Below are 27,988 nucleotides of genomic sequence, written 5' to 3' on the forward strand. Positions count from 1 at the left end.
ACTTGCACTGTCGACTGAATGACCATCGACACGTCGTAATCGTCTCTTCTTCATTATTTTCTTCATTTCATTTGATAGGTGGACAAGAGACTACGATCATGATCATTGTGTACAGACTTCACTCCCTCTCTGTTGGTGTTAGTTGCTTCTTCTTCTAATACCAGCAAATCGAAGTACAGTACATGAAGAGAGTTACATGGTTGTGCATCAATTCAGGTCATGTAGGAAACGCTGCATTGTGAGATTTGTTCTTGCTGGCTGTGTCCAAAGTGCAAATCGTGTTGTACTCCAGTATGGCCAATCAAAGAGGAGAAAGTGCACAATGGCAACATTGCTGTGCCATAGAGATGGTGCCCAGCTTGTCCGCACTTTTCCACCTTGACAAACCAGGTATGGTGTGAGAAGTTGTGTACTCAATGATACTCAATCTGCGTACTCAATGATAGAAAGATGAACGAGAAAGGGATAACGTCAACTATAGACAAGTAACGCTAGTGAAAATAGTATAGATGGCCAATTTGTTGTAGGAATTGTGACATTGGAGAGCTTTTGAAAGATGTTATTTTGTGGAGCAGCTTTAGTAAATAGTTTGGTATACCGGGCAGGATCACCCGGTAGAGCAATACAACTCAAGAGTCATGGAGAGGGGAGTAGTGTATACAAGAGAGCATGCAAATCCAGGGAAGTGGTTATGCTGGGTTTACAAGAGCTTGTGTGGGCAATTTCATGTTTGTGCGTGTGCAAGTGAGTCGTTGTATTTGTGGGTGACACGTCTCCCTGTCATTTGTGCATGCATGCTTCTACTTGTGTTTGACTGCAGATGACAACATAAATGCTGCGGACAAGTCAGAGGATGGGTCTTTTCAGGTACATTGTTGCAACATCACATTGCCAATGCAGGCTATAGAGTACAGTGGTAGAAAAACAAGCCCCCCCCCCCCCCCCAGTACACACACACAAACACAGTGACACACACACACACACACACACACACACATACACACACACACACACACACACACACACACACACACAGTGACACACACACACACACACACACACACACACACACACACACACACACACACACACACACACACACACACACACACACACACACACACACACACATGCACACACATGCGCACACGCTGGAATCACGTCTGAATATACATCCCTGCATGCCATGTCATCCCTCAAGTACTGAAGTCACCATCATCCACTGCAGCTACCAGAAGGGTTCTGGGGTACTATTCACGATGGTGAAGGAGTACGGTGCTCGTCGTAGGTGGGAGTTTGACTTTTACCGCATGTGTGCACGTTGACGATTTTTCACAATCGAGAGTGATTATGAATCGTGCTGGATAAGATAGCGCAGTTTTCAGGTATCGGGTCATGAAATTCATGCACTTGTACATGTACCTTTGTCATTGCTGCTGCAGGACTGGCTGAAGAATGTGCACTTATCTGTCTCTACTGATGGCTTCTTGTTGGCTATTGCGAATGCTTGTCAGACAGTATTCATGACAGCGTCCGTGAACACAGGTAGGTTGCATTAGCACTTTGCTATATGAACAGCACTGGCGGCTAGTCCGGCACGCTGTCAGAAGCCTTCTTTTGTACTCACTCACTGACTGCACCATGTAAGCAGCCTGCACGGGTGTGCAATGCCACAGTTTGCAGCTCACTGTGTCTGTCTGTCTGTCTCTGTCTGTCTGTCTGTCTGTCTGTCTGTCTGTCTGTCTGTCTGTCTGTCTGTCTGTCTGTCTGTCTGTCACATGCATTCACATGCGTGCGTGCGCGCACGCATACACACACACACACACACACACACACACACGTACACACCTTTTGATTCGGCTTGTTCTGTTCTCTATAGATGATGACGGGCTAAGGAAGTATCAACTGGCCTGGCAGGGAAGCCTTGAGGGGGCCAATGGGTATGTATGAATATTACAGGTAGTTCCTTGTACTTCAAAGTACAGTCAACTTCGTGAATAACGACTGCGGATATAACGACAATTCGCGAATAACGACAGAATTTCCATGCCCAGAGCAAAGTCCCATCCCACTGTAATACATATAATGAGACTTCGGGTATAACGACACTTTGCGAATAAGGACACCTTTTTGATGCCCCGCCGAGTGTCGTTATAAGCGAAGTTGACTGTACAGCAAAGATCGTTTGCTGATTTGCAATGGGTTTCATTTATTTCTTGTTTGCTGCCGCTCCTATCCTTTTTCCTTGTCATATTGTTAGCCAGGGCAAGTGATTTTGTCCATGTTGGTCAATGTGCTTGAGACCAGTAGCACCCAGAGTACATAACCAGGGGTTTGCAAATTCCTCTCTTTAGCTGCGATGGGACTTACCTACGGTGGAATTTCTAATGGCGTCATTTTTTGGCAGAAGTGTGATCAAGTGCATGTGCATCTCCATGTTCATTACGTGAATATGGTGCCAGGGGTCGTCGCAAAAGCTGTTTGTCATCCCTGAAACAAACATTGTTTTTTTGGAGGGAGGGCGAGAAATCACTGTACATGTACTTCTTTTTGAAGTACTGGTACATGCATGCTGTGCTGGTCTGTACTGGTACATGCATGCTGTTTTGCTGTTTTGGTCGTCCAGCATAGCAAACTGAGTTCATTTCGGGAGGGGTTCGAGTATGAAATACTGTAAACGATGTTCGTTTCAGCAACGACAAATATTGTTGCGACAACCTCTTTTGTTCATCAGGTTCCTGGTGCACGGATCTTTTAAATATTATTATTATTATTTTTCCATCACCTGTACTGCCAAATATTGTGCGTGCATGTGTGTATGTGTGTGTGTGTGTATGTGCATTTTTGCTCGTGATCCAGTGATACTATCACGGCCATTTTGGCCTTGACAGTCAGTCCACCGAACAGGTAATGCCCAACTCACTGTCACCGTGCATTGCATGTACTTCGAAGAAATATGATCAGTATTGTCTTGGTTTGATCTGGTGCGCCGGATTCTTTTACTTTAGTACAGAATGTTGTTCTGCCTGTACTGGTTGATGGAGGGTAGGCCTGGCCTTTTGTTTGTTTGTTGTGACCTGTAAGGACTTGTTGGCGTGTGTTCCGGTGTGATAAATTCATTCATTGGAGTACCATTTTGTTAGTTCGTTTGCGATAGTTATTTACCTTGTTATGAGCTAGGTAGCGTATCTGCTTTCAATAACTTGCTAATGTCTGACCATTTGAAATTTTGAATACAAGCACAAGACAGTTAGTACTGTAGACAAGGCACTGGTGTGCTCATGCTGTGTGTATCGTGCCTTTTCCTACAGCCGAACGGCGTGGCATGTTGTGCTGGTGGGGTTCTCTGACGGACACTTACGAGCATATCTTCCGGTGAGCAGACGCCGTAGTTTGCAACAACATATCTGTTGTCGTGTGACTTGTAGTCCTTGTTGGGACAAGGCCCTATACCGATACTATTACACGGCTCAGTATTTGCAGGTCTGGGGCTGCGCAGTGCCTGACGCTACAGCTGTTGACCTTTTGAATCGGATTTCATTGAACTGCACTGTTGTTTGCTGTATGTTGAGTTTTAGATCTATCTGATTGAAAAGCAGGTTTGAATGAGTACTAAGTCAAGGTCTCGAGTACAGTCCTACCCCGGTTATCGCGAACCCGTTTGGGCGAGCTGTGTTGATGGCATGCTATGGTAATCCATATTGTTCTGGCAATCCAAGCCACCCTTGTATCCACAGCCATGTTGTTGCGGCTAATAGTTGTCTCTATATGTAGCTCAGTGCATACTGTTTATTGCTGGCGGATTGAGCAAGTACAGGCGCTCGAAGTACTAGTAATCCCTCTAGTATACCTTCGTACGAAGTCTTGTAGCAAGCCAGACTGTAACTTGAAAAAATCAATTTAAAATCCCCAAGGCGACTGCACGGTAACTTGGTTAGACATACAATGTACAATCAGATGTGTAAAATGCAGCAGCCTTTGCGTTCAGATCACAACAAGAGACTGTGCGGCATAAGAGCTGCCACCAAGCAATGTTCTAACTTGGACTGGCTGCCCCAGGCTCCTTCCCTGCCTTGTGTTTGCTACAAATGAGGTTCTGAATATGCATGTGCCTTGGTGAATGGTTGCATTGCTTCACTGTCTTTCCCTTTTACTGCTGTGGCTAGAGAGGAGAGTTTGTGATGAGTCACCGTCTGCATCGTGGTGCTATCAACATGATTCATTGTCAAGCAGGTGGCGTGCGCACCAGGAACCTCCGATCATATGTAAGAAAATAAATAAATAGAATGCTGGTAATTGAATGTCTGTTTGTTCCGTGTGATGGACATTTTTTCTCTCTCTTTTCTTTTCACAGATAAAGGGTAAATTGCTGGTCTTCTTCTTACATTGCATGTTCAGTGAAGCCCTGATATGACATACATTGGCTGGGAATGGGAAAGAGTGTGGTAGTTAGTATCCAGGGTACTAGTACTTTGTGCGAAAGCGTTGGGGCATCGCGAGCCTCTAACCTGGCTCCTGCACACATCCCATGGGAAGTGTCAAACAGCTCTTTTGAGTATGATAACTGCAATGCTGGCTGTGACAAGCATCACAGTACTAGATGACTTTCACTGTATATTTCTAGGCTGAGGACGTCTTCTCTTTTTGCGTATTGGGAGCATGTCCAATCGGTGTTTCGTGGGCATGTTAGCGTGAGTTGTTAGCTTTGTGTCGTTTATTTTATAGTTGTACGTAACTGTGACATCATGACGCCATGTACGCTTGTTTGTTGTGGTATGCTCGTATGCTTAGGGTGAAGAAGTGCTACTTGTATATGAGAACACCGTTGTTGCACTGGACGGTGACTCCTTGCTGAAGTGTCTTCGCACTTGTGTCACCAGGGGCAGAGGTAAGTTGCCGACACCAGATGTAACGTGCAGCATGCTCTAGTCCCGGTCCACATCAGTATTGGTGTGCTTGTGCCGTTGCCGTGGTGATGTAGATGTGCTTCTTTGGTGCTGTGTGTCATAAGTTATGGCGTCGACTAGCCTGCGGGGCTCACTTGTCCTGTGAGGCTCTTCTAGTGTTGTGTGAGGCTCTCTTGTTCTGGTGTAAAGACTAACTTGCAAGGCTCTCTTGTGCTGGCACTGATTGTGTGTTCTGTGCATGTAAGGTGCGGAGCAGGAGCAGCAGCTGTCCTACAAGAAGTATGCCTTCAACGACGCGGGGAAGATTCAAGGCTTTGCATCTGTCGGTTAGTCTACAGTTCTACAGTATACGATTGTTCTTCTTTTTTTGTTGCAGTACAATGAAATCACATTAGTTTGAATATTCACTTCATTCAAAGGGTTCTCGGGTCATGCAATTACCGTAAAGTACCGCCAGAGCGCCCCGTCTCGCGAGAGCGCCCCACCTTGATTTTACAGCCAGGGGAAGAAAATCGTATGGCAGAATGCTACTAAGTTTGAACGATGTGAGAACCTTCGTGTACTAAGGTCACACTTGGTATGCTTTTATGTGGAGCTCGAAGGTAAACTGGGTACGGATTGACTGCACAATGTGCAATGTTTGTACAAGGTCCGTGTCGTATGACCTACAGACAGGAATCGACCTCCACAAGGTGACCACGAAAGGACGAGATGGTGGGGCGCTCTGGCGGTACTTTACGGTAGTATAGAACATTCGTGTATTGAAGTAAGTAGGGTGCTCACTGCCCGTATAAGGCATAGCTTTACACCCAGTTTAGAGATAAGACGCCGTGGCGCTCTGAGTAAAAACGCAGCTTCTTTCCATCACGTGGAACTGAACAAATTTGCCATCTTCGTTCGTTTTCTTCCTGCGGTATTGCTGTGTTTCTGATCAGGTTCGTATACACGGACGTCTCTTTCGCTGATGCGCGAGGCTAGCTTTCGCAATGAGGGTATGTCCTTGGTGCAAGGTGATATGATGACCAGCTACATGGCGTCCAGCACCTGTCCGCCATTCATTACGTATGATGCATACGAGGTAAGGCACGCTTGCTCGCTGACAATACCTTGCTACTGAACATTGCTCCGATGACTTCACACCAACGGATTATGTGTGTAGCACATGTATTTGTAGTATTGACCATCGTTTTGTGTCGTTTTTGGAAAGGACTGTAGTTACTTTGGTCCTCCTGACTCCTGAGACCAAGAGTACCCCCCCCCCCCCCTACCTATGCTTCGCAAGTAAAGGCATCAGAAAAGAGCTCACTGACTGAGATGTGCTGCAACTGGACTTGGTGCAGAACGCCACGCACTGCCAAGTGTAAACGCTCAGAATGATGTAAAATGTAGCTCTGTGATGTTTGTTATGTTGCTCTGTGATGTTTGTTGTGTTGCTCTGTGATGTTTATCGTGTTGGTTTGTGATGCTTATTGTTTAGTAACGAACAATGTGCTGTGTTTGTTATGATCTGTAGAAAATGATCACGCCATCGCTCAGCCTGGTGGCGTCTGTCGTTGCCCAGAGATTGCGCAGTGCTGTTGTCTCTCAGCTGTCTTGGGCAGGGTGAGCATCTTGTCAGACATGTTTGAAATCCTTCATTCTCGCGATGTGTTGCATACATTGTGCGTGAAATGGTCAAACATGTGTTGCATACATTTTACATGTGTAAGGGCAATGCTTGCATTCGTCAGATTGTGACTGGCATCATGCTGGCTTTGTGCTTGTTTGACATGTTGCATAGTTCCTTACTTGGTGTTGGAGAAGGAGCAGCGGAGAAGGAGGGCCGTGATCCCAGTACACCAGTGCCGCCATGGTAAGTTACAAAAGGTACTCCCATGATTGCGAGCACCAGCATTGCTGATGTAGCACCGTGCTCCTCTAGCTCATGATGTTATGCAATTGCTGTCTTTCACATGAGCTCCCATAGCTCAGTCGGTTAGAGCGTCGTGCTAATAACGCGAATGTCGCAGGTTCGAGCCCTGCTGGGAGCACGCTCATTTTTGCTTCTAAAGTTTTTGTTTGTTATCCTCGATGTAGCACCGTGCTCCTCTAGCTCATGATGTTATGCAATTGCTGTCTTTCACATGAGCTCCCATAGCTCAGTCGGTTAGAGCGTCGTGCTAATAACGCGAATGTCGCAGGTTCGAGCCCTGCTGGGAGCACGCTCATTTTTGCTTCTAAGGTTTTTGTTTGTTATCCTCAATGTAGCACCGTGCTCCTCTAGCTCATGATGTATGCAATTGCTGTCTTTCACATGAGCTCCCATAGCTCAGTCGGTTAGAGCGTCGTGCTAATAACGCGAATGTCGCAGGTTCGAGCCCTGCTGGGAGCACGCTCATTTTTGCTTGTAAAGTGTTTGTTTGTTATCCTCGGTAATAAACTATACATGATGTACATGTATTCTGAATTGATGGAATTGAATTCCCTTTTTTCTCTTTTTTTATTCCATTCTGTGCCCGACTCATCTACTTTGTTCAGGCGTCGCATACATGACAGCGGTCGTAAGGGTCGTAGTGTGGTGATATCTCCGTGTGGTCGTTGGGTAGCTACTACCGACAGCCTCGGGCGTGTTCTCCAGATCGACACCACCAGCATGCTGGTACTGCGCATGTGGAAAGGTTAGGGTCATTTCAATTCCAATGCAGTCTTTCTACACATTCTTTACTCATACTCTGCTCATACTCATGCCCTGGCCATGATTTTCTACATACAAAAGCAAGAGCCCCGATTATCAACCATGATCATTGCTGCCACAAGCCTGCAGTCAGAGGTTGACCCTTCCCACTGTGGCCGCATCTGTATTCTGTAATTGTTAGCCATGTGATGAGGTCAGAGTTGTGTTCATGTATTGTGTGTGTGTGTGTGTGTGTGTGTGTGTTGCGCACGTTTCATTCATTCTGGACGTGTTTGTAGGGTATCGCGATGCCCAATGCGGTTGGATAGCAGAGACCGAAGACCTCCCGGACGACGTCGATCCGGACGAGGCACCGCCTGGTCGCATTGCCATCTTTTTGTTGATCTATGCACCGCGCAGGGGCATTGTTGAACTGTGGCCGTCGGACGGTGGGGCGCGCATTGGTGCTTACAACGTTGGCAAGCAGTGCTGGTGAGTTTTCTCTGTGTGTCAGCTTTACAATAATTGCTGCAGTCATAGTCACTTATGTGCTTGGCTAAATAGGGGGATGTTGGGCTACGCACAGACACACACGCATGTATTGTACAATGTACTTGAAGTACTTGTGGTGGTGCACGTGCATGTCGTGTTGAATTTGGAATGCGAGATTGCTGCACATTGCATCATAGCCGGCAGTCTAGACTTTGCCTACTAGCTGCACATGTGTGTATGTGTACATGTTTTGGTGGTCTGACTGTACGCACTCTGTGTGCTGTTCCTGCAGCCTGCTGTACAACCCATTGTCGGTGCTGGGTCAGAGCTGCCGCGGCTCCATATACCCTGTCCTGTACCAATGTGCTCTGCTGCATCCCAGTGGCAACATCTGGTCATTGCGTGTACCCTTCACCAACGCTCTCAGGTTTGTCTTATTCTTCTTTTTCCCCTATAAAATATGCTTTTTTAATGGAAGACCCTGTGCTCCATACAAACAGATCGTGTGCATTATGATCTGGAAATTCTTCCAGAACTTGCCCTGGTTTCATTAGTCCTGTGCTTGCGTACAGGACTGGAAATATTTGCCGTATGTCCACTCATCACCGAGTTCAGAGTTGGACGGATGTGTGTTGGAATTAACTTATTATAAAGATACTTTCCCCGCTTCTATAAAAATTATGTTTGCGACCTGAAACGCCATCAGTCATTCTGTCGTGGACTGGAGAAATAACAATGCGCTTTCATTGCTACGCAATGGGCAAGGTCAATGTGTGTGTGTGTTGGTGGGTGCGTATCTTCTCAGCCGTGATGAGCAACAAGCACTGGCAGATCAGGACGTTGTCAATCGACTTGCCGGTGCGGATAGCGAGTCGCCCAGTGCTGATGGTTAGTCGGAGTTCTATTTCTTTTCTGATGCCGTGACTCGTGAGAGATGTGATGTGTTTGAATCCGATAGACTGCTGAAGCGCCTTAGCAGGCACCTGGCCCTGGGTAGACATGGCAGGGTCCCTGGAGCATGGTTTGGATGTAGATAGGTGAGATCAGGTGAATAATGTGCCCCTGCCCTGATGCAGTATGCTTCAAGATCAGTCGCAGTATCACAGTCTATTTGGAAGGTATTTCCTGTATGATTTCTGTATGTTGATTATTACATTCGATGTCCGCTTCGCTGATTCTTCTCTATTGTCTCCTCGCCGCCTATTTGATTTCTGTATGATTTCTGTCTTGGTGCTAACACAGAGCTACCGACGATGCTACTCTCCGTGGGCAATCCTATGCAGGCACAACGGGTAGGTAACTGTTAGGAGCATGGTGACTGCCAGGAATATTGTTTTGTCCAAAGCTGACCCTGAAGTATCTCACCAGAGTGGGATTACTTTCAACCTCTGAAAAGGTCTCTGTCTACAAGTAGCTGTGTGCCATGGTATGGTCATGGAGATTTTTCCTTTGAGATCGTGTCTGCCATCTAGAATGAGTCGAAATCACTTCCCTTGCAAGTTGCTAGGGCTTGAATCGTGTGTTTGCTTGAACTTTACAGTTACCTGCGCTGTGGAACTATTTGCATGGCTGGTTATTTGGAATTGTTTTTGAACTTGTGTGCCCGTTTCTTGTTTGCTTTGTTGATTGTCAGGCGTTGGCATTGGCCATTCAGCGTAGCTATCCAGCTAACGCTCTCCTGAAATCTTGTCAGGTTCTGCTGGATAAGTGGCAAGGTGTGTAGATCTAAATGCATGGTTCAAGTTCGGTAGTATTTGTCTGTGACCGCTCACAAGCTTTTCTTCTTCGTTTGTCCCTTGTGTCGAACTGTTCTCAGGCATAAAGTCGATTGTCTTGTATCTTATTTTGCTGGTGTAGTAACTGTTATCGTATCCCACATGACTGTTGCCGTAGATCAAGCTAAACAATCTTTGCAAAGATACTGCACAGAAAAAACCCATTTGTGAATTTGACCTTTGACATTACTCACATTTAAATAATAGTCTGGCATTTAGCCTGCGGGTTGGAGAGCAGCACAGAAGTGTTGCTTTAAAGATTTGCTGACCAGTACACCTGCCCCTTGTTTTGTTTGTGCTATGCTGCTGCTGTGCGTGCGTGCAGGGCCTGAGGAGAACACACTTTGCCAATCGTGCCTGCACAATATCTGCCTCCTGTCTCTATACAACAAGTGCAATCCCAACAATGGCCCGGGCATTGTGCAGGAGACTCCACTGCATCAGGTACCAGCACATACTTTATGACATTCTTTTGTGCTGGCCACAGCATAAAACAGGTTCTAGATGGTACCATTACTTGCTGAGTACTCAATCTGTGCACACTGCTCCTGCTGTGTTATCCTTTCTGGAGTCATTAGCGTAAGTTAGCACAGAGAAATTAGCCAGAACCCAGTAAGGTAGCGATGAAAAACGTGTTTCTCACGGCTAGAAGTGAAACCAGCCCTGAGCTTGCATAAACATGAGTTTCTTCTAGTGTGTCTTCTGGGCCTGGTTGAAATGACGCATATGTGAAACACACTAGACGTCCTCAAGCTGTGTGTGTCTCAACTTGATATGCTGTAGTTCGCAATGAGGGATCGGATTATGTCCAAAAGTCTTCTGCAGTGATTTTCTGAAATGCTCTCGGAAACTCTTTCTGTGTTAGCTTTCTTAGTTGAAAGAGCAGTGGATAAGTCGGAAGTTGGAACTAATCATGTATGTGTGTTATTTGTCTCTGTCTCTCTGCTTTCTTCTTGCAGGTCTTGGCGAAGTTCAGTGTTGTCCACGAACTGCCGCAATACGACCTAGAGTCACTGGTGGCGATTGCCGAGTCGACCAATGACCTCATCCTCTCGCTACAGGACGGTACTCCACTGAAGCATGTTGAGCCTCTTGACGTCGGACAGTTTGTTCTGGCGTTCAAAGCTGGTTTCGGCAGCGATGGTGCCATGCTGCAGCTAAATCCGAAACTGTCAGAGGACGATCTGGACTCCACAGGTCAGAATTACTCCCATACCTAATCAAGCATGTACTTTTTAAAGTTTTTTTCCTTGTCTGATATTGAAACCTCCAGCAAAACCCTGATGCCGCAGGCCCCCAGCAGTGCAAACCAAGTGGTGTGTACATACATGGATGCATGTGTCTGAGCATGACGCGTGCGAACATGAGTTGTGAAAATCTTTGTGTGATGTGCTTCAAGTACTATTATCTTCCTGTTTCTTTGACTTTTTTCTTTTCTCTTGCCCAATGGCGCTATTCATGTTTGTTGTTGTTGTTGTTGTTGTTGTTGTTGTTGTTGTTGTTGTTGTTGTTGTTGTTGTTGTTGTTGTTGTTGTTGTTGTTGTTGTTGTTGTCGTCGTCGTCGTTGTCGTCGTCGTTGTCGTTGTTGTTGTTTTTGTCCGGCGTGCATAGGACTAGCATTGTGCCAGGCTACGCTGTCTGGTGACCTGGACTGTGGTGACTTCTTCGCCATCTGCCTGGAGGCAGGCTTACCTGTTGCCACTATCTCGGTAAGTCATGTTTCCACTGAGCTGCTGCTGCTTCTGCTATGACTGCAATTGTCCTGTGCAGAACTTGTACATCTACTATGTAGGTGGTAGAATGGCCCAAAGTGTAACACCCTGTTTCGATGGGTTTCAAAACGTCACTGTGTGATACTGGTTGCTGTTGTACTGGCTGGTGCTGTGCAATATGAATGGGTCTCGGTAGGGTACTGTGTGCAACTATTGACTGTATGATGTGCGTTCTCGTGTGCTGCCTGCAGGACCTAGTGCTGCGAGCATTCATAGCCACTCCTGTATTCTCCATGGCTGGTGCTCTACTTCTCAATCTCCATGCCATACTAGAGCTACTAGATGCTGGTAAGTACATGTGCCAGCCATCATATACTGTCAAGCTGGGAAATGGCACTAGCTTTGTGACCAGTACAGTATGCATCCGCGAATTAAAATCACCGCAAGCTGCTCTTGGTATCGGATTGCTTACATGTTTGCATGTGACATTGGTCCTTGATAATGGATCTCACTGCATTCAAATTCAGAACTCAGCAATGTCACTCTGAGGGTCCTTTGAACCCCTGGCCATCATCTTTTCCTTTACTTTGTGAGACGATTGTGTTTGAAGCATCGCTACTAGTATGTGGTGTCTGTGTGTGCATGCACATGTGAATGTATGTGTGTGTATGTGTACGTGTGTGTATGTGTACATGTGTGTGTTTGTGTTTGTGTGTGTGTGTGTGTGTGTACGTGTGTGCGTGTTTGCGTGTCAACAGAGTCATCGGATGATCTCTGGCCAGCAGCTCACTCTGTCTTGCTCCAAGCTGAGCGGACAGGTGCAGCGTGGCTTGCAGCTGTTGCGCTTGAGCACCTGGTTAAGTCTAAGAGAGCTGCTGTCAAAGAGAGTGGCAGCGCTGGTGATGAGCAGGTATGGCTGTGTGTGTACGTGTGTGTGTGTGTGTGTGCGTGTGCGTGCGCACACGTGCGTGCTTTTGTATGCTTGTGCACAAGTGTGCATGTATGTGCTTAAGCATACGTTGGTGTCTGAACAGGCAATATCGACCTTGTTACAGGGCTAGCATACAGGAGAGCTATGCAGGGGAGGTTTAGGCAGTTGTTGCCGAGTGAGAGTCGTGAGTTGTTACCACTGGGCTGGTTGTCTGCATCGCGTGAAATGCGTTCATTGCCACAGATCAAGCATTGCAGGACTCGTTTGCACGAAACGTTACGGTAGATCGGGGTCTGTGCTGTTTGTCTGCGGAGTGGCCTGCGCGTGCGTACGCGTGGGTACCAAGTCATGAACCCACACTGCATCTGCCCATCCGAAATATGTCGTGAAGAATCGTGACAAGTGACTAAACCCTCAAGCCCCATAAATGAAAATTTGAACAAAAGGAATAGTTTGATGAACTCGTTGAGTTTGTCTTCAAATACGAGTGACTATAACTAAACCCCTCTGCTACAGTGTGGCTGCAGTCGCTGCCAAAGAAATCTGACCTGCGGGTCGAAAAGTAGCACTGCGTTTCCATTGCAATTACATCATGCACATTTCCAAACCCGATCCGAGGGCCGCAGGGGCCGCCTGAGCCTTGACGCTGCTATCGTGGGTCGGATTTCTTTGGCCACGACTGTACAATGCAACTCGCAGTACAACTATCTTGCCCATCATCGCTTTGACAACATCAGTAGCTCTGCTATGGTTCAATCCACTTTGTTCTATGTTCTATCTCCACTCCCTGCATGTTGTTATGGTAGGTGAGCGATGACAGTGATGAGTGGCAGACGATCAATGCATCATTTGAGGAGTGGCGTCAAATGCAGATCCGTCTCCGTGACCTAACCTTCTTCTCCAGTGTGACCAAACTAGGTATATTACTGCCTGTTGTTACGCTCATTTCCAGAAGGATATCTTACCATGTTGTGTGACTACGGCAGAGAAAAAAGTTATAAACTAGACTCTTCGTTCTCTCAACAAGGGAGGCACTTGGTCAATGGACTCAGGTGACTGGTCAAGGCGTTGGTCCAGATAAGATTTTCTCTATTGTAGCGGACCAGTTCCTGAAAAGCTTTGTTCAAGCTTTGCTGATGAAGCTGAGATGCTGGCCACCGGTACATGCTTGACAAGCTTGGGGACATTAGGGATTTTTGCTTCACAACTCTGTTGAACCCGTATCTGACCAACAAAGTGGACAAATCCTCAGTCCCAATGACTCGTAGTAGCGACCCATTTTGATGATAACTTTAGTTTCCCTTGGGTGAAATTGGCAATCTTGGATTTTTGGAAAGCTTGAAGAATGAGGAGTTTTCTTGCAACAGTTTCGATGTTTGACTGGCCAGTCAGATAAGGGTTTACCATCAAATGTCACTGTCAGCATACATGCACAGCTGCCCCGGCGATGTCTTCTGAACAAGTGACAGGTTGCTGCCTACACTTGTACTCTCCGCTTTTGCCAAGCAATGCGTAGTCAGGCTTTGCTTTCTCCAGGATTGTTACGATTGCTCAATGGCCACGCCATGATGCTAGTACTCTTTGCTGCAGCGTGCTGTTTTTGATTTGTGTGTGTGTGTGTGCGCGCGTGTGTGTGAAAAAGCCACTTCAATCAGCTGTGTGATGTAGACCAGGCCAAAATTAGCGGCTGTCAATTCATCAGCCTTGCAAGCTGTTGAATGGTGTAATCCCAGCACAAGTTGCTATGTCTAACATAGCTGTTCGCTATCATCGCTTCCGCGATGGGCATGTCTGAGTCTGAGTGTGTGTCTGTGTGTGTCTGTGTGTGTGTGCACGTGTGTGTTTGTGCACGTGTGTGCACATGTGTGTGCGTGTCCTATACAGCCGTGTCAGTTGACAGTGTTCTTGCCACGGACTGCACACTGATCACACTGCAAACGGCCAAGTGGATTGTTTGCAACAAGCACATGCCCAGGGATGTCTGCCCATTGCAGGCACGGCCTTCAGCCATGGATGATGACGAGGAAGGCACACCGCCGCCCAACCCTGACCCAGTAGCAGGTAAATGTCAGACATGTTTATATGGAGTACTATTTGTCAACAGACAAGAGAAAGGACCAAGGAACTACAAGTTACGCTATAATATCCACTAACACCACCAGTTACTAAACAATCAGCTCATGCGATAACATTGCACGACACTGACCGACGGTACTGACGTTCTACAACTAACTGGCTAACAGCTCCAGCACACCTTGGATGCGCACTCCAACAGCCTTCCAACTTGGACGGTTCTAAGTTATATGCTAACATAGGAGGGGAAGGTGTAACTTGTAGTTCCTTGGTCCTTTTTCTTTTCTATAAATTTATCCTTGGCTCTCCATCCGAGTCCGTATTTGTCAACACATTGTGTTTACTTTATGGTGGGTTTCAGCCATCATGAGTGCATTAGCCATGTACCCTGGGTTACCTTCTGAAGGCATAGCGGATGTTGCCAGCTCCTATGTATTTTCTATCTAGCATCAGCTTTTCGAAGGATTCCTTCTCACATTCACTTAGTGACTACATGTACCGTTATCAGCATAGAACAGGTAAACGAAGGCAAGGCATGCAGTATAGCTGAATCTGTTTGGGAGTCACAGCCGCCGTCGTCCCAACTCACAAGTCAGTCTACTCAGTTGAATGTTTTTACTTGGAAATTGATCTATACACACAGCATCTATAGTTAAGCCTGCCTCGCTTGCGCTTGAGTACTATTGATTCAGCGTTGTTGCGTAGCAGAGGACGAGGCAGTAGTAACCCGTTCTGGACGAAATGGAGCTCGTTGAACGCGTTCATCGATACTGCATGCCTACATGTATGCACTCACGTATAATGCCAGAAGAACACGTAGGAGCACTTTACATTCACTCTGCACTTCTGCTACACTGATCTCCCGTGTTAACGAATGTGCTGTAGTACTTCTGAAGTAGGCCAAGCACATGTAACCTGGCATGTTCTTCTTCCTTGCCATTCTTATGTACAGAAACAATATTGTTTTGCTGGAGAATCACCAGCCTACTATAGCCAAGCTTTGGTGCACGCAGTTTGTAATGTGAAACATGTACATGCGAGAGACATCGTGTTCTTTTCCCTTTTTCTTTTTTGCGTGTGTGTGTGCGCACGGTTTGTGTTTGTTAGATGATGGTGAAGCAGAAGAGAAGGCACGGTTGTTGCCTTTGACTGTGCTGTCCCTGCAGGCAGTGTTTCCAGCCAGTCTGCATCATGATGTACTGATGACAGAGTGCTGTCATGCTGCCGCTCTGATGTGGTATGAAGACAAGGAGGTAAATACGCGTAACTCTCTGTGTACATGGAGGAAATCTTCCTTTTGCTGTATGTAGCCATGTGTACATGTATGTACAGGTGTATGTCCAGTCGTGGCCAAAGAAATCCGACCTGTGAATTTAGCGACGCCTTTCCATTTCAATTACATCACTCACGGTCCACTCAATCTGTCACGGTCCGAATACCCACCCAAGGGCCACAGGGGCTGTATGAGCCTTGACACTGCTTCTGGCTTGTGCGTCGGATGTCTTTGGCCACAAGTGTAGTTCTGTGGTAGCTCTGTATGTCTACGAAGTATTTTACGTGTATGTACGCAGTACCTCACACATGTCACTCCATGCCTTGCACTCACTGTAGCCAGTCTATTTAGTACATTGCCTGCTTTTGCTGCTGCTGCTGCCGCTGCTGCTCTGTGTCATCATCCGATGGTGTAATGCAACCATGTGCCCTCTGTAGAGCGCGGAATGGCTGGATCTTTCACTGCAGTATTCCACTGACATTACCTCAAACAGTCTCAAACAAGGTTGGTATCAGACTACTGCTCAGACATTTAGCTCCCTCGTATCCACTCGTATGGCCTCAGTTTTCACTTCCTTCTTTTCTTTTCATGCGTACATCACACGACTATGCTTGTGGTCCATTCAGATCTAGTATTTCTTTAGCAAACAGGGTACTGTAAAAGCAGACATTTTCGGTGGTGTTTTATTTTCGATAACTTCGGTGCCGACAATTTTTACCGAAAATGAAACGCACCGAAATTTCGGTATAGTACTAGTACACTTACCTGGAACGCGGGTTTACCGGATATTTCCCTCCACCGAACTGCCGATTTTGGAGAATACCAAACATATTACAACACCCATAATTTCTGCTTTTACAGTAAGTGAGATTTGTGAAGCTACAGGTACAGACATGCCCCGTTGACATGTTATTGACTGTTTGCTTTGTGCTGTGTGCGTTGGTACTGTTTTCAGCTGTCTCTGTCCTAGTCTGGGACACATTCCTAGTGAAGTATGTCCACACCATGCTGGAAGTTCTCAACAAGGTACTTTGCTGCAAAACCGCCCACTACTGCCACTACTAACATAGTAACGCATCGCAGATGCCCATTCTAACAGTTTGCATTGGAGAGGGAAGGTTTCTGCTAGATGCTGTATGAAGAAAAAGGAAAAAATACATTCTTCTGAAATCTTGCTGTTCGTTAACAAAGGTTGCTTGGGTACACTGTGATTGTTTGTATCTTGTGATGGCCTTTGTTTCGTTCATGGAACGGTGGTGATGTTGGCTGTTAGTTTCGGTTGTTATGAACTTTCTCTTTTGGTACTTCCCACTTTGCCATCTACCTGTGATTTCCCCATGTACCGTTGTGTAAGTTAACACCTTGTCGCGTCTGTGTGTGCTTGTATGTGTGCATGCACGCATGCTTGCCTGTGTGTGTGTGTGTGTGTGTGTGTGTGTGTGTGTGTGCCTGTGTGTGTGTGTGTGTGTGTGCCTGTGTGTGTGTATATGTGTGTGTATATGTGTATGTGTGTATGTATGTGTATGTATGTGTGTGTATGTGTGTGTATGTGTATGTGTGTGTGTGTGTGTGTGTGTCTGTGTGTCTGTTTTCTCTCTTATGTTGATTAGGTTGGACTTACAGTGAAGGATTCGGTGTGCCGGCGGGTATGTTGACCATACACTGTACACGCATAGCTGTGTGCGTGCGTGTGTGTGTGTGTGTGTGTGTGTGTGTGTGTGTGTGTGTGTGTGTGTGTGTGTGTGTGTGTGTGTGTGTGTGTGCCCTTACTACACTATTTTCACTGGTACACAATAACGTTAGCATGCAATGGTACTTGTCCAAGTAGTGGTGTATTCTAGTGGCATTGACAGCCGGCATCAAGGACGTCAGCCAAAAGCCTTTGGGCAGTTCTTAGCGTTGTTGGTATTCACGGTGCTTACTCTGGTTTTGGATGTTGTTGTGTATCACTGCAGCACCTTGGTATGACCTGGCTAGGGTGCCAGCGGTTTCTTGCTCAATGCTATCGCTACATGTACTGTCTGGAAGAGGTTAGTGAACTGAGCTGCTGCTGCGTGCATGTGTCTGTGAGCCATTTTTGTTCATTTTATTTCGCATTGACTGATATCATCAGTGATATGACAGTGATAGTTTTGGTATAAGTAGAGCTCAGAGTTGTAACGAAGCTTCCAAACTCTCTCTTGTGTATAAGTAGAGTTCTCTTTATTTTGTCTTGTGTGTGTCTATATGATTGTATGTGTATGTTTGTGTATGTGTATTTGCCTGTGTGTTGATGCATGTGTGTGTGTGCACGTGCGCGTGTGTGTGTGTGTGCATGCGTGTGTTACATATATTTCTCTTTCATGTCACTCCACAGTACTCCCGTCCATATCGTCAAAGGCCGCCACTGCCAGAGTTTGAGTGCGATGTCAACTGGGATGTGCAGTAAGTGCTTGTAGGGAGGAAGAAGACCACCTCACACACCATGGCTAGGCGTATCACTCTATAGTCCTTATGCACATTACCTCATCTCGTACAGATGTACGAGTTCCCGTAGGTGTGTACGTGCACGGTTGGGTGTTCATTGTGTGCTGTGCATGCACATTTGACCAATTTAGCCCAATACTTAGTTGCAGACAGTCGCTTTTCCAGCTTCATCAGTTTGGATTGAACTAATTACTAGCTAGATCTTCACCCGGAAAGGTTGTTGCATGAAATGCCTGAAGGGAACGTTTCGTAATCGAAAGTACAGACAACACAATAGGGTCCTGTACATTCAGCACCCAACCGGGTCTACAGGATTCTACGGGATTCTAGGAGATTTCGTACGTGACGTCGATGTGCATAAGGGTTATAGTACTACAGTTGCGCTCACTGAAGTCCGACCCGAAGTGCAAAACTGACGCCCTGGACCAGTTCCGATAACATCGCTGACATTGATTCGCTGTACTGGTAGATGTGTACGTCCAGCAGCATTCGTACCACTTCCAGGGTGTCAAGGGCCATGCAAGTTCAGGGCGCCAAACATGCACTCTGGGTCGGATTTCACCGAGCACAGCTGTATTTCTATGTATTTCAGACGTCGTTTTCATGCAACTTTACAAATAGTATAAAAGAAAAGACTATTTTAAAAGATTTTTGAAACACTCCACCGCTCCACACTGCACTCTTGGCCCACATTCACCATGGCGGGGAAATCCGGTGTGTTGTGAATGTGGGCTAAGAGCACAGTGTGATATAAATTATAATGAAATTAGAAATGAACAAAGAGGGAACAAGTTAGTTGGTGGGAGAGCCACAGTAAGAGAGAGAAAACCAAAAAACACGCACATAATACGTATGGATTATCCCATGAGTACGAGCAAGAGTACATAGCCCTGGGGGTTACATAGCAGACTCAGCGGAGGACGTTCAGGCTGGTTGTTACTCTAGAGTTTCATGCCGCTAGGCAGTGATCAGACAACTGATACTGTGGATCTACCCAGCAATACGCGAGACTTAGCCCCACCTGCACCTAGCGCTACATTTGTTTAGGCCTGTCACAGTGTGGCCGTATGTGTTCGTAAGCGTACTGCTGGGTAGATCCCCAGTATCAGTTGTCTGATGATTGCCTAGCGGCATGAAGCTCAGAGTTACAAGCAACCTGAACATCCTCCGCTTAGTCTGCTATGTTCTAACTTCTGTCTATGACATTGAGGGGGGGGGGGGGGGAAGGGCAGTTAACGCTGGGATATGGGAGGCTTGGATCACCGGCTCTAGTGCCGTGAACAACTCGGCTGTATCAGGAACTGTCCAGGCCAGGAACGACCACTTGTGGTGAAGGCCATGGGCGAATGCCACACAGGCTGCATGTGCTTGGGTGTTGGCATACCTGGCTAGTGTCTAGACTTCAGCGCACCATGCGCTGACTTTGGCTTCAGCATTTTTATTTATTTTTTGTTTATTTATCGTCTCCACTTCATGGCACATAATAATACATAGCCAATCCAAGAAAGGGAGGGTGAATCCAACCACGGAAAATAGCATCATCAAAAGAAGAAAAGGAAGGGAGGTGTAAGGCGCTGACGCCTGTTGGGAATTCCCTAGTAAAAGAAGAAGAAAGAAGAAAGAGAAGGTGTCACCATGTGTCAACAGCAGGTAGCACAATACTATTTTAGCTGAAATGCATCCTTAAAAGCTGAGAGAGACTGTGAACAGCGAATATTATAAAAGAGTTTGAGCCGAAATGTGTAAGCCATAAAGACAGGTGATTTGATCATTAGGGACAATCGAGGGGAAGGTAATGATTCCTGGTGTCTTGTATTTCTCTTTCGCTGAAACCAATCATATTTCATGAAGTGCCTGGGAATTTGCTTAAGATAAATTTTCTGAACGAGTGCACACAGGTGTGCTTGGCGTCTATCAGCAAGTGGAGAGGAGGCTACGAGAGAGTATTATATGCTTACTGTTATGCATGAGGGATTTTCCAAATAGCCGTTTAATTATTTTTCTATGGTGAATTTCAAGCTTGGAAACAGCAGCTGCACTAAGACCACACCATGCTATGTCAGTGTAATCAAATAAAGGCAGAATATAGCATCGGTAGAATAGAATCTTGCAACTATTTGGGAGATGGGAAAAATGAGAGAGCAAGGCTCCAAGAGCAGAGCTGGTACGACAACGCACAGAATTCATATGTTCCGACCAAGAAAGAGCAGAATCAATCACTACTCCTAGGTGTTTGTGACTGCTCACCATCTCAATAGGCTGGGGGGGGGGGGATCCTGGGAAATACAACGCAATGTTATCTGCCGACGCACAACCGATGATAAGGGCCTTGGTTTTGTTGAGATTGGGGGATAGGTGCCAGCGACGCAACCAGGACACGACCTTTTCTATGTACAGCTGTAGAGATAGGTGAAGTTGCTGAAGTGAGGCTTCGAATTTCATGAGTGCAGTGTCATCAGCGTACAAGGAAGTATCGGGTACATCACTAGGCAAATCATTGGTAAATAAAATGAATAACAGAGGACCTAATATCGAGCCCTGTGGCACTCCCGAAAGAACAGGTAGAGGGTTGGAGTACATATTATCTACAGCTACGATTTGGAACCTATCTGTAAGATAGTCAGCCAACCAACTCAAAGCTAAGCCGGCTACACGAAAAGAATGAAAAAGCTTGGAAAGCAGACCTCGGTGCCACACTGTGTCAAAGGCCTTGGCCAAATCGAAGAAACACAATCCAACATACTCCCCTTGTCCCGAGATGAATAAATATCTTGCATTTTGCGGCAGAGTTGAAGGACGGTGGAGTCACCTCTACAGAAACCAGACTGATTAGGACTGAGTGAATTTTTTTATTTTTTTATTTTTTATCACATTGCACATACCTACGGAAGAAGGGGAGACAAAACGAAGACGAAACAAAAAGGACAACAATGGGTGTGTAGGCGCTACATGAGCTGCGCTGGTGAGATGCAGTGGACTCCCCCGACCAAGGGTCTCGGGATCGGCGTACACAGCAAGCACCATGGGAGAGGGGGGGGGAGAGGAATGGCGGAGAGAGAGAGAGAGAGAGAGAGTGGTGAATGCCTCCCGCATGGTGTGGATGGCTGCTTCCAATCCAGGTTCCTGGCCTCCACAAAGCTGCAAGCAGCCAACAGCTTGCTCAATGGCCGGTCCGACGACTTTCGGGATGGCTTTGCCGATGATGCGTCTGACTACCTTGCCAATCCCTAGTGAGCGTACTCCCGGTTGTTTGTCCGGAGGGATCAAGCGGCTAGCAACATACGTGTCCAGGCTCTCAGGATCCACATACGAAGATGCAATGCGGCGTGCACACAAGGCGAGTGCATCGCACAGGTTGTCAGATGCTGCGTGGAACACTGTGCACATACGGCGCCAGTTTGAAGCATCCATGCCGGACGGTCCAGCAGCACCGCTGGTGTGCAATGCAGCTTGGTGGATCACTTCCCTGATGATTGCAGAGAAGATCACAGTGTGCGGTGGTTCAGGGGATAATCCAGGAATCAGAGTGTCCTCTTTGAGTGGCTTGGCTGCAGGATGCTTGTCCTGTAGGATGTCAAGAACGGAGTGATTCTCCACTTTGTCATCTGCTGTAGTACCATCTAGTACTGTAGACTGGCCTTGAGCTCAGCTCGATGGACATCAACTCGGACGGCTGGCGAGAATCTGCCCTCCAGGGTTGCCACCAGCTGTGCAATGTCTCCTTGCACTGCGTCAGTCAGTGAGCCGTAGTATGACTGAGCGTTGCCAACCAGGTACAGAGGGAGATAGTCCAGCTGTTCTTGCTGTGTCCAGGCATTGACTCTAGACACTTGCCGGAAGTGCGCTATCCAGGTTGTCCAATCCGCAGACACACTGCCATCGAATTTGTCCAGGGTAGCACACGGCCTGAGACGAGGTGGGCTGCCTGCCTGCTGTTGTTGAGCCATCTCTGCACGCAGGTATGATATCTTCCACCAAACAAACAACAAGCAACAGAACCTAACACCGCTGCCACCAGATGTAGTCTGGCCTCAGTGGGCCAGGCAGCAGACAAGGAGAATCCTCAGATCACCACTCACCAATAGGTTCCAGCTGAGGATCAGAAGCAGACTCAGAATCACACTGAATCAGAAGAGGATGAACTGGTGTGTGAACGCCCTACTTTTACCTGGCAAAAAGCGCTCTCTAGCCAATCAGAAGCTATGCATGTGACTACAGGTTTGATGCAATTGCACCAAACAAGGAAATGCAGTAAGGCATTCATGATGATTGTCAGGTTGCCTGCTAAAACGTATGAAAAACGAGAAAAAAATAAATAAAGCTCTACAACAACGTGGCTCGAACTTGAACTACATGATCTACTGTTCTCAAACCACTGGCATACCTCCATACAAGATACCATACAAGATACCATGAATGAGGCCTGCCCAAATGCAATATGCACTGTGTTACAGTTCCTAACATGCCACACAACAGAGCCTTTTTGTCTCTGCCTTCCTGTATCTGTCTCTGTTTCTGTCTCTCTCTCTCTCTCTCTCTCTCTCTCTCTCTCTCTCTCTCTCTCTCTCTCTCTCTCTCCTTCTTCTTCTTCTCATTCTCCTCACTGCTGCTGCTGCTGTTGTCTTTGCCATGACAGTGGGTGGCACTCATGGCCAGGAGCGTACGTCATTTCTAGACTGCGCTACCAGAAGCCACCTAGCCACGTCCTTGTGAAACTACAGCGAGATTTACTGGCCATCATGCATGCACGCATGTTACTTGAGGGAAGGTACAAGCCGTCAAATCTATTCCCGGTCAAGGTGAGTGGTTTTGTGTGCGTGCATGGATGTGCGTGCATGGACGTGCGTGCACGTGCACGTGTGTGTGTGCCCGGCGTGGCATTGACTCGCTCGATCGGATTTCATTGAGCAGTACTGTAGTTATATACATGTACTGCTGGTTGGTAGAGTCTAGCCGTACTGCATGCATACCGCTGCTGCACAGGACGTCACTCACTCTCACATGCCTGTCTCCCAAAATTCACCAAATATGAATGTGGAGCATCCTTCACATTTACTGATAGTCCTGCAGATACTGTAGGTGATCTTGCTGACTGTGAGGGCCAGTCTGATTGTGTGCCTGGGGTATATCAAGAGTCGCTAACCAAGAGCCAATGGTATGCAACTGTGATCTCCTTTCTATGGGCCAGCTGTGCAGTGTACCGCCCGCATTACATCGTACATCCACACACTGCAGAAAAATCAAATGCCACTCTTTCTTTTTCTATTGTTGGAAATTAGCTTTCGGAGTTAGGTCACTGAACTGAAGTTTGTGCACCCAGAGAATCTGTGGATCATGTTCGGATTATGGATCAAGCCGAACTGGATGTACTGGCACCAGAGATTGTGGCTTTTGAGTGTATCAGTACAGGATGTGATGCAGACCAAGTTGTGTAATGTAGACTGGGCACCACTGACCCATAGTCGCAGTTACACATACTGTTGGTGACAGCCTCTAGGATGTTTGTATGCTCTGTATCATGGAGTGCTCTTTCCTCTCTTCGTCTTCTTTCTCTCCATGTTTTTGCCGGTTCTGCTTTACCCTGCACGCGTTGCAATGTTGTATTGCAGGCTCGAGAGGCGCTGACGCTACCACTATGTGACCCCTCTGGTGATCTATACGCTCTGCCTATCAGTGATGAGCTGGAGCTAACCAGGGAGAAGGTAGGCTGCTGCTGCTGTACCTCTGCTCTGTGTGCTGGGGGAGGGGGGGGGGGGGGGTGTGCAGGGGGATTATAATTGTCTGAGTGGTGCTCTTTATCTCTGCTACTGGTGGTGACCAGCATTTTAACGTTGAGGGGATGACTATGCATGTAGCATCAATGTGGTGGCTGCTGCTCGTTCTGGTGGTTGGAGTCGATCCCCCCGTGGGTTCCGCACTACTCCCAGGGGTGTTGGCCTTTGCTGAGCAATTCCCAGGTGTTGTAGGTATGCCCTTGACGGGCACACGTCTCTAACGTTGCTACTTATTTCTACCGGATCTGTTGGTGCAAAAGGCAGAACTCCCAAAACTCCAATTTGCTCTCAACACAATACCATGATGTTACAGCCGCTTGGTCTTTAGTGACTAGCTTTCACAGTCCCATAGCTAACTGTTCGTATGCATTAGTGCAGTACGCGTACAATCCGCTCACTGACGTGGTCCATGTCAGAACAGCACTCCTTAGTAGTTTCTTTCTGGTTTCATGGCGTCGAGTCGAGTACCAGACCACAGCTCACATTGAACGAATGTCTCCGTCAGGCGCAATCTCTCAGTGTGGCCAGCGAATCATCTGAAACACGCCTAGCTCTTGAAACTAGGTCCGGGAAATTCTTTCATGTGGGCCACGAGGAGGCCAACATGTTGAAAGTGCAATGAAGAGCGATCCCGCAGCTTGAGATGAAATCACCGTCCTGCGAGATCGCTGAACACGATGGAGGATGTTCTAGGCCGTGTTGTCATGGGAAACGGATGAAGAATCCAATTGAAAGCTATCCTCCCCATGCCGAAAAGCGAAGGGGGGGGGGGTCTTTGAGAGGAGATAGCATAGTAAGATAGCATAGTAAGCTGAAGTCTGGACTGTAATCCACAAGGAACAACAAACTCCATTTCAATGCACAAGCTGGTGTGTTGCCATGTTTTTTCTGTTTTAGCTTCACAGTGCCTGCCTGCCCATATTCTCTTTGCCAAGGATCGGGTTTCAGTGGCGTGTTGCTGGTGTGTGTGTGTGTATGTTACCGGTGTGTATGTGTATATAGGCACTGTGCCAGTTATGCCCATTTGCAGTGCACAGCCAGGGCGGTATTGATCAAATTGAAGCACTGCTGACTCTACTACACATGAAAGGTGATCTGGTACGGCAACGACTTGTCCTTGAACTCTACAGGCTGGGCGATCAACGAAGTACCAGGCAAGCCGTGCAGGTAAGTTCATGGGTTGGGTGAAAAACGACATGTGTTTGTTGTGAGTTGATGCACAGTCTTTGTGTATCATCCTACCAATGCACTGCAAACTAGCACTGCCACTGCCTATACTGTGCCAACTATTTCTGATCATTGCTACTGCTGACTATTCAACTATTTCTGATCATTGCTACTGCTGAATATTCATGTGCTCAGTCCTTGCGTTCCCTCATTTGCAATGTGTCTGTCCTGCTCAGCTGGCTCGACCAATGAAGGATACGCGTGAGCTCGGCGTAGAACTATTCGATTTGGCCAGCGAACGTCTGCGTAGCCACTTTACCGAGCTGTTCACGGAGCAGCAGCAGATTGAGTTTATGGCTCGCGTGACACCCACTTTGTCAGCCATGCTACAAGTGAAGGTGAGTTGTGTGTGTGTGTGTGTGTGTGTGTGTGTGTATGCCGCTGCTGCTGCTGCTGCTGACTTGTAGTGTGTAGCTACGTACTCGTGTCTAAGACTGCTAGATGTGTGTAGCCGTGATGTCCTGCCATGAGCCAGTCTTTTGTGCTGCTGTGTACTAGTAGTACCGTACTCTTGCAATTAGAGCCCTCTCTTGAATATTGCCCCAGTCTCTAAGAGCCAGTGAAGAATGTAGCCCTCTCTTGAATAGTGCCACCCCCCGCTTGTTACCAAGCACATGTGCAAGTTTGATGTTGCACTGGTGACTTCAGGATCAATATCGCAGTCTTTGTTGCCGTTTCTGTTGAGTCCTGATAGTTACAGTAAACCTTAGGCTCTGTGTTTCCTTTGCCTTCTTTATGCTGGATACATAAAGGTACATGTACATGTACCTGCATTGAAAAAAGCAGTGCCCTCTCTTGAATAGTGCCCCCATCAGGGATATTGAAAAAATAGTGCCCCAGGCCAGGGGCTCTAATCACGCGAGTACGGTACTTGCTCACTTTGAACCAGGGAGTAGTACAATACCGGTATTGTACACTCCCTGCTTTGAACGACATACAAAGTATGTGTCACCAGTTGGAGAACAGAGTTTGGCAGGCAGGCAGGTGCATGTGATAATAGTACTTACTGTCCTGTGTAGTACTGGGTATAGATAGAACTAGGGCTCAAGCGGTCCCGGTTTTACCCCTAACGGATAACTGCTAAGCTCACGGTCGGTTTACTGTAAGACATGTTATTATAACGAGTCGCACATTTAACGATTGTCCAAAATTCATAGGTTAACGAGAAGATATGTTAACAATCTTGCAGTATTCTGCCATATACACACACAGCATATATGAAGCAGTACGGCCTCAATGGATCTATTATAACGAAGAAATGTCATCCGTTAAAACGTTAGATTTGCTTCCTCGTTATATATACATGTCTTACGGTAACGGTTATAGCCTATAAGCCACGGCAATCCTGCGGACTCTTTTTTAACCGTATATTTGACTATACTCATTCAAAAAATGTACCCTATTCAGTACAACGCACACATGTACATTCTCTTGCATGCTCATTCATACATACTCTCACACCAAGAGACCGGTGTCGACCAGATATGACCGAGTTGACAGCCCAGAAATTGGGTACGCGTGCGACAGCCTGCGAAAGTGCATACTTTGCAACGACCTGATACTTGAAAAATTGACTGAAAAGTTACTGCGTAACCGTTAATTCTTCGTAACCGGACTGCGTAACCGTTATCTTTATCGGTTAACCGTTAATTCTTCGTAACCGGTCTGCAACCGGTTAATCGGACTAACCGTTTGAGCCCTAGATAGGACGGTTAGATCTTCACCACAATCTTAATGACTATTAGTCAGACTCATTCAACTTGCCCAGGTCAGAATCCGCATCCGGGCACCACAGGTGGATGTGTGCTTGCAACGGTGTGGTTGTACAGTAGTACTAGTACATCACGGTAGTCTGTGTACAGACACAAACCTGTGTTATGTTGGTCTCATTCACGTGGGTGTGTCTGATTGGTGCTGCTGCTGCTGCTGACAGTTGACATTACCGAAGGGTCGACAAGTGACGGATGAGACACGCGCAGGCCTAACTGCTCTGAGAGTGATGTTCAGGGAAGTGTGCTCATTGCTCAGCTCAAGCTCGCGGCAGTACTCGTACTCGCAACAGATCCTCGAGGCGTTGGATCATCGATGTTTCGCCTAGCCTAGCCTGTTGAAGGCCGGGACATGGCTCTCAGACTCTGCTTGACTAGCTGGTGATGCCATCCATGTACATTTACTTGTCTATATCTCTCTTCTCGAGCTTTTTGTGCAGTTTTGCTTTATCATACCCACCGCTGTTGCTACTCACACCATAGTCCTGTGTATACCCCCCCCCCCCTCTATTTTGTCTTGTATCTCTCTACTTGTTCTTGTTGAAAAGTGTTGTTACCAACCTGCCATGTTGGGCCTTGATTTCTTTGCACACTAAGCCAGCAGCACTTGTAGACTTGGTCATAATGCCAGCAGCAAGCATACAACTTGCAGTCTATACCAGTGAGTAGGATGTGGCAGTGACGCTATGATATTGTGCTACTGCTGATAAGGACGATTTCTCATAAATCTGACATGTTGTTTTTTACCTGTCTTGACCAAACCAAAGGGACCTCACATCAAACACAATCATTATTATTATCAACCAAACTGCTGCTCGTCTGATTTGTTCGTTGCTATTACTTTCTTTACTCCTTTATACTAACAACTGCTGCCCTCCACTGTCATTTTAGCTGATAGTCGCATAATTATACAGTAGCTGGTGACAGCCATCGAAG

At 46.9% G+C, this 27,988-nt stretch overlaps 2 protein-coding genes and 3 non-coding genes across 5 annotated transcripts in view; 4 read left to right on the plus strand and 1 right to left on the minus strand.

Annotated features, from left to right (window-relative positions):
• Window positions 1-5,631, minus strand: part of LOC135805321 (P-selectin-like) — a 34,278-nt gene extending 28,647 nt beyond the window's left edge. The window contains exon 1 of the mRNA XM_065319342.1: window positions 5,622-5,631. The gene's annotated coding sequence lies outside the window, so the exon portion shown is untranslated. The remainder of the gene's footprint in view (window positions 1-5,621) is intronic.
• LOC135805320 (rab3 GTPase-activating protein non-catalytic subunit-like) lies at window positions 19-27,987 on the plus strand. Its single transcript, XM_065319340.1, has 36 exons — window positions 19-390; window positions 821-867; window positions 1,443-1,545; window positions 1,880-1,940; window positions 2,860-2,907; window positions 3,312-3,375; window positions 4,167-4,265; window positions 4,792-4,888; window positions 5,153-5,233; window positions 5,843-5,985; window positions 6,421-6,509; window positions 6,688-6,759; window positions 7,425-7,564; window positions 7,860-8,052; window positions 8,345-8,479; window positions 8,858-8,940; window positions 9,295-9,344; window positions 9,686-9,767; window positions 10,153-10,271; window positions 10,787-11,024; window positions 11,439-11,536; window positions 11,791-11,887; window positions 12,298-12,449; window positions 13,277-13,388; window positions 14,355-14,531; window positions 15,651-15,796; window positions 16,254-16,320; window positions 16,772-16,842; window positions 17,427-17,462; window positions 17,772-17,846; window positions 18,173-18,240; window positions 22,919-23,081; window positions 23,892-23,984; window positions 25,059-25,223; window positions 25,460-25,621; window positions 27,217-27,987. The coding sequence occupies exons 1-36, from the start codon at window positions 294-296 to the stop codon at window positions 27,379-27,381; spliced, it is 3,888 nt and encodes a 1,295-aa protein (XP_065175412.1). The 5' UTR covers window positions 19-293; the 3' UTR covers window positions 27,382-27,987.
• Trnai-aau (transfer RNA isoleucine (anticodon AAU)) lies at window positions 6,864-6,937 on the plus strand. The gene has a single exon. It is a non-coding gene; the product is annotated as a tRNA-Ile (tRNA).
• On the plus strand, window positions 7,035-7,108 carry Trnai-aau (transfer RNA isoleucine (anticodon AAU)). The gene has a single exon. It is a non-coding gene; the product is annotated as a tRNA-Ile (tRNA).
• On the plus strand, window positions 7,205-7,278 carry Trnai-aau (transfer RNA isoleucine (anticodon AAU)). The gene has a single exon. It is a non-coding gene; the product is annotated as a tRNA-Ile (tRNA).
• Window position 27,988: the final 1 nt, after the last annotated feature.

Source organism: Sycon ciliatum, chromosome 1, assembly GCF_964019385.1.
Source record: "Sycon ciliatum chromosome 1, ocSycCili1.1, whole genome shotgun sequence".
NCBI lineage: Eukaryota > Metazoa > Porifera > Calcarea > Leucosolenida > Sycettidae > Sycon > Sycon ciliatum.

Excerpts from the sequence above, each read along its gene's own strand:
- LOC135805320 (XM_065319340.1), top strand. The coding sequence starts at position 294 with ATGGCCAATCAAAGAGGAGAAAGTGCACAATGGCAACATTGCTGTGCC. Across the intron at positions 8,053-8,344 it reads AACGTTGGCAAGCAGTGCTG|CCTGCTGTACAACCCATTGT; the intron begins GTGAGTTTTCTC and ends CTGTTCCTGCAG. Across the intron at positions 18,241-22,918 it reads GATGTCAACTGGGATGTGCA|TGGGTGGCACTCATGGCCAG; the intron begins GTAAGTGCTTGT and ends TTGCCATGACAG.